At 50.8% G+C, this 6,387-nt stretch overlaps 1 protein-coding gene across 1 annotated transcript in view; it reads left to right on the top strand.

The window, feature by feature from the left end:
- LOC113961445 (keratin, type II cytoskeletal 4-like) overlaps window positions 1-6,387 on the top strand; it is a 25,844-nt gene that overhangs the window by 11,365 nt on the left and 8,092 nt on the right. Inside the window, exons 10-13 of the mRNA XM_027671758.1 lie at window positions 3,001-3,400; window positions 4,513-4,727; window positions 4,908-4,968; window positions 6,100-6,195. Coding sequence (XP_027527559.1) covers window positions 3,001-3,400; window positions 4,513-4,727; window positions 4,908-4,968; window positions 6,100-6,195 — 772 coding nt within the window. The remainder of the gene's footprint in view (window positions 1-3,000; window positions 3,401-4,512; window positions 4,728-4,907; window positions 4,969-6,099; window positions 6,196-6,387) is intronic.

The following is a 6,387-nucleotide window of genomic DNA, read 5'->3' as shown; positions in this document are numbered from 1 at the left end:
TGGATGTGCTTTAATGTCCCTCCCAACCCAAACCATTCCAGGATTCCATGGTTTCCCCTCAATTATTCCAGGCTTGAGCAGCTTTTCTTTGATTCCTGCCTGTTTATTTTCATGGAATTGTGGCACAGTTGGGCTTGGAAGGGACATTTCGAGGTCATTTTCCTTCCCTGGGGGCTCCAAAAGAGCTGGAGAGGGACTTTGGGACAAGGAGTGATGGGACAAGGGGTGAGGGGCTTCCAGTTGGAAGAGAGCAGGGATAGGTGGGATATTGGGAAGGAATTCCTCCCTGGGAGGGTGGGAAGGCCCTGGAATGGATTTCCCAGTGGCTGCCCCATCCCTGGAAGTGTCCAAGGCCGGGTTGGAGCCGCCTGGGACAGTGGAAGGTGTCCCTGCCATGGAACAGGGAGATCTTTCCCGCTCCCTTCCCGCCCAAACCATCCCAGCTCTGCCCATCCCGCCGGAGCCGGGAGGTGCTGCCGATCCCCAATTCCCAGCTGGATTTCCCAAACTTGGCTGAGGCCGCGGCCGTGACTCAACGCTCCGTGTTATCAAACCAGGGCTGCTCCGTTTGCTGACTCGGGGCCTCTCCCCTGGGAACTCGGGGAGAGAACTTCGGGATCGGTGTCATCCCGCCCACGGGAAGGGGGATAAAAAATCCCGACCACAATCTCCCAGGAAAACGTAACCACGGATTTGGTAACACCGGGGGAGGTGGGTCCCGCTGGGGACTGAACCTTATGCCCCTTATTTATGCTCTATTTATTGATTTATTGCCTATTCATTGATCATCTTGGCTCAATGTCCTCCCCATCCCTTCACTCTCACAGTGACCTATTGAGATATATTTTATTTTTATTGACATAAATTTCATTGATAAATTTGATTGACATGTGTTATTGACATGTATTTTAATTTTTTGATATTGATATATATTTTATTTAGGACATCTATTTTATTTGGGTCAAAAGCTGGGCTTGATGATCACGGAGGTCTTTTCCAACCTCAACAATTCTATGATTCCACGACTTTTTTTTAGCCTTATTTCTCCCTAATCCGCTCCCCTGGGTCCTCAGGGATCCACGCAGGTGCTGGGGGTGGGATGAGCGCCGGGAATGTCGTGTTTTCCAGTGGAAACGCCAGTTCAGCTGCACGGCCGGGTCCCGGAGGCGCTTTTGGGAACGGGTGTCTGGGCGATATTTTTAGAGGTGTTTAAACATCTGACGGTTCCAGAAGTTGCCGGTGTGGATTTTCCAGAAGCTCCTGATCCCGGGTGTCCTGTGGGAATTCCGAGAGCCAGACGGCTGCCAGCACGGTGAGGTGCCTCCAGAGCCGTGGCTTTGGCCTTCAACGTGCCTTTAAAACGTGGAAAAGTCATTAAAAAATGACAGTTCTTAATGAAAAAAGGGGGTTTCTCAATAAAAAGTGCAAAATGAGGCTCTTTGGTACTCGATAACCAAGGCAGAAGGGTGGATCAGGGATAGATCTTTGGATTCAATGACTAACAAAGGTTCTTTTCCACCCCAGTAATTCCCTGATTCTCTGAAGGGTGGTGGATTCCCCATCCCTGGAAGTGTCCAAGGCCGGGTTGGAGGGGCTTGGAGCAACCTGGTCTAGGGGAAGTTGGGGTTGGAATGAGGTGAGTTTGAAGGTCCCTTCCAAGCCAACCCACCCCATGATTCTCTGATGGATCAGTTTGAATCCACCCTCAGTCTGGGATTGGAACCAGAGGATCCCAACAAGCCCCTGCCTTTCCAAAATCTCCGTCTGCCGATGACGTATTTTCATAGAAACACCAAAATAGGCCCAAAAATGTTGTGAATCCTCCAGGAAAGTCCCCCCCGTGGCCTCGACCCTGCTCATCTCCATAACCCCACAAACCAGTTGAGCCCCATTAACTGCACTTCAACCCTTGCAGGGGGTGTGATGTGGGTTTTGGGATCCCTCCTCCCCTCCCAGAGCCGTCCCTCCGTCTGTGCCTGGAGTCTCCCCACGGCCCCGGAGAATCTCCTCCAGGGAATCCCGCAGGGATTTCCCAGCCGGGGCCGTTTCCTCAGCAGTGCTGAGATGATCTTGGCACGGAGGCGCCGGGACGCGCTCGGGTCCGACCGGGAACGTCTCTCATCACCGGGGAGGTTTTATTTACCCCAAAAAAAAAAATAAAAGAGAGACCCGGAGCCTCATCAAAATGCAATTTGCTGAGCCCCGGCTGGGAGGTTGAGAAACCCAATTCCCGGAGCCAAAGGCAATTTTCCAAGTGAAAAGGAGGCTGAGGGTGTAACTTAGGTGTGTTTTGGGAATTGTGAAAGCCCGGGCTGCGACTTGGCATCGGCTGCAGGTCTTGCCACGGGGCTTTGGAGTGAGAGATGGAAAGATAAACACGGGCAGGGGAACAACCATGATGGAGGAAAGGTGGGAAAAAGGCTCCTGGTGTATCCCGGGGAGGGTCCACTGCTCCTCAAGGCGCAGAATTCCCGGGTCAAGGAGCATTGGGAGCTCCAGCTGGACCTTTGTTGTGCCTTTTCTGCCGCGTTGGAGGGTGTGTTTCTGGGTAGGGTCAGTGTTTGGCAAATTGGAGATGGGAATCTGTGACCACGCCACGCTGATGAAGACAGGAGCTGTCTCCTCCTCACGCCCATGCAGACCCAGCCCACTCCGGGAGCACATAAAAGGAGCACCCGCTGCCCTCCAGCCAGAGGGACCGACTTCCCTTCTCCTTCCAGCCTCGCACCCCGTCCACCTGCTCAGCCTTCCCAGTTTTTTCGGCTCCCTTTGAGGAGAAACCAGGATGTCTCGCCAGTCCGTCTGCAGGAGCTTCGGAGGGGGGAGTCGGAGGGGCTTCAGCTCCTGCTCTGCCATGGGCGGGGGCTTCGGGGGCGGCGGCCGCAGCCGGAGCAGCTACAGCTCCTACTCCATGTCCAGGGGTTTCGGGGCCGGCGGGCGCTGCGGCGGCTTCGGCAGCAGGAGCCTCCACGGGCTGGGCGGCAGCTCCAGGATCTCCATGGGGGGATGTTATGGGGGCAGGATGGGCGGCTTCGGCGGCGGCTACGGGGGGCTCGGCAGCTTCGGGGGCGGGATGGGCGGCGGAGGAGGAGGAATGTGCGGCTTCGGAGGGATGGGAGGCGGCGGAATGGGCGGCGGGGGAGGAATGGGGGGCTTCGGCTCTGGGATGGGCGGCTACGGCGGCGGCATGGGCGGCTTTGGTGGCCCGGGCTTTAGTGGTCCAGGCTTTGCAATGGGTGGCCCGGGCAGAGCCGGCCCCGGGATCCAACCGGTGCAGATCGACTCGACCCTGCTCCGGCCCGTCCATGTGGAGATCGACCCCCAGATCCAGCAGGTGAAAACCCAGGAGAAGGAGCAGATCAAGACCCTGAACAACCAGTTCGCCTCCTTCATCGACAAGGTGAGAGGGCAAGGTGGAAACCAGGAGAGGTGGAAACCGGGAGGAACTTCCCCACCGGTGCAGAAACGTCCCTTTGGAGGTGAATCCCAGCCGGCTGAGGAGCTCGAGAGGAGCCTTCTCATTAAGGGCAGAGATGGGAATCTCTCCTCCCCAGGAGATCAAAGCCGTGTCTGCGGGGCTTTCATCTGCCCTGCTCTGAGGTTGCTCCTGAGAGCAGGTTCAACACCTCCAACCTCCGCAGGTTTCGGGCTCAGGTTCTCCCTCCTCCACCATCCTCTGCCCAAACAACCTCCCACTGAAGCATTCCTTTAGATCTTTGCTCTTCCTTTCCACATCTCCAGGCTTTTAAATCTAAGCCAGATTCCCACAGGGGACAGGCATGGAGTTGGGGCTGCGTTTAAAACCCCCTCTGAGCTGGAAATTATTAGGAATTCCCTCCTTTCCCTGATTTTGCTGCTCAGGCAAGCGCAGGGATTAGAAAACAAAAGTTAACTGGTTGTCTCATCACCATGCAAATCCCTCTGGGTGATGAAAGAGGCGTTGGCGGGACCTGTTCCCATGTGATGGAGGATCCTCCGTGTCCCGGTTTTAGGTCCCATTCCTGGAGCAGCAGAACAAGGAAAGCTAAAGGGAGAATTTAAGGATAATGGGGGAAAAAAAAGGAGAAAGAAAGAAGGAATTTTGCTCTTGGAAGCAATGTCCTGTTGGGAGTTTGGGGAATGATTTCCTTGGCCCCCCAGAGCTCCCAGGAGGTTTGGGCAGTGGGATGTTCCCCTCGGGAATGTCTCACACACCCTTGTTGGGTTTAGGTCTGGTTCCTGGAGCAGCAGGACAAGGAAAGCTAAAGGGAGAATTTAAGGATAATGAGGAAAAAAAGGAGAAAGAAAGGAGGAATTTTGCTCTTGGAAGCAATGTCCTGTTGGGGATTCAGGGAGTGATTCCCTTGGCCCCCCAGAGCTCCCAGGAGGTTTGAGCTCCTCATGCACTTGAGGAGCTCGGATACCTGGATGAGCCACAGCTGGGGGTTCAGGGAATGACTCCCTCGGGCTCCCAAAGCGCCCAGCAGCGGGATGTTCCCTCGGGAATGTCTCACACACCCTTTTCGGGTTTAGGTCCGATTCCTGGAGCAGCAGAACAAGGTGCTCTCCACCAAGTGGGAGCTGCTGCAGCAGCAGGGGCCGTCGGGGCCGAGGAAGGACCTGAGTGTGATCTTTGAGACCTACATCCAGAACCTGAGGAGGCAGCTGGACTCCATCCTGGCGCAGCGGGGGCAGCTGGAGTCGGAGCTGCAGAACATGCAGCAGTACGTCGAGGAGTTCAAGAGCAAGTGAGTTGCCACCACTCTCGGGCCGCCTCAAACAGCTCTTTGGGCACTTTTCCACCCCCAAACTCCTTTTTACGGTGATCCTGGGGGTGGTTTATCATCTAAATGTTTAATTTTAGGGGTTTTTAACCCCCCTTCGTCAGGAGAAGGCGGGAACTCAGCCTGTGCTTTTGCTCCCCGCAGGTACGAGGAGGAGATCAACCGGCGCACGACGGCCGAGAACGAGTTCGTGGTGCTGAAGAAGGTGAGTCACGGAAATAATCCCTCAATCCCCACCAGATAATCCCTCAACTCCCTTTAACTCCTCCTGGCAGGGACCTCCCAGGGCAATTTGTGGAGGATTTAGGGTCTGTGTGGGCCGAGAGTTGAAGTCCCTCATTTTAATTTGTGTCATTGAATGGCACCATAATGATATTATCTACTTTTAGTTATTTTTAGATATATATTTGTAAAATTATTTATCATAATATTATACCTTTTTAGTTATTTCTATATATATTTATAGAATTATCTATATATTTATAGAAATATCTAATATTTATAGAATTATTAGATAATAATGTTATCTAATTCCAATTACTTTATATATATTTATAGAATTATTTATAATAATGTTATCTAATCCCAATTACTTTATATATATTTATAGAATTATCTATAATAATGTTATCTCATTTCAATTACTTTACATACATTTATAGAATTACCTACAATAATATTATCATCTATTTTCAGTTATGCATATGTATTTATAGAATTACAAATATTAATATTATATCATTTTAGTTATTTTTCTAGATATATATCTAGAATGACACCATAATAATATCCCCTATTTTCAATTATTTATATATATAGAATTACATTTAATAATATTATCTATTTTCAGTTATAGATATTTCTGGAATTATATATAATAATATTATCTATTTTCAATTATTTATATATTTGTAGAATTACCTATAATAATATTATCTATTTTCAATTACATACATTTCTAGAATTCCATACATTTCTAGAATTCCATTTAGAATTCCATACATTTATAGAGTTCCATATGAACACAGACTATAGAATTCCACACATTTATGGAATTCCATATAAACACAGAATATAGAATTCCATATAAAATTACATAATTTATAGAATTCCATATAGAATTCCATACATTTATAAAATTCCATATAAACACAGACTATAGAATTCCATATAAAATTACATACATTCATAGAATTCCACATAAACACAGACTCTAGAATTCCCTATAAAGCCCCCGTGGGTAACCCCACACCCCCAGCTGGGCCTGCGGCTCCCGCGATCCCGAAAGATTCCCGAGAGTGAACGCGGCTGTTTTCCTGCGGGATCTCTCCTTTAGGACGTGGACTCGGCCTACATGACCAAGGTGGAGCTGGAGGCCAGGGTGGGAGCTCTGACCGACGAGATCAACTTCCTGAGGGCCATCTACGAGGAGGTAGGGGCTCTCCCCGGGAGCTCTCCCCAGGAGCTCTCCCTTCCCCTGGGCACAGCTTTAACGAGGGTGTGGTGGCCAAGGACACCGAGGCTGGGCTGGGTGTCCATTTAGGCTGGAGGCTGAGCTGTGCTGCCTCTCTCGGTCACAGGAGCTGGCCCAGATGCAAACCATCAGCCGGGACCTGTCCGTGGT

The sequence above is a fragment of the Neopelma chrysocephalum genome, unplaced genomic scaffold, assembly GCF_003984885.1.
Source record: "Neopelma chrysocephalum unplaced genomic scaffold, ASM398488v2 Primary Assembly neopelma1_97207, whole genome shotgun sequence".
Taxonomy (NCBI): domain Eukaryota; kingdom Metazoa; phylum Chordata; class Aves; order Passeriformes; family Pipridae; genus Neopelma; species Neopelma chrysocephalum.
This window is presented reverse-complemented; position numbering and strand designations above follow the sequence as displayed.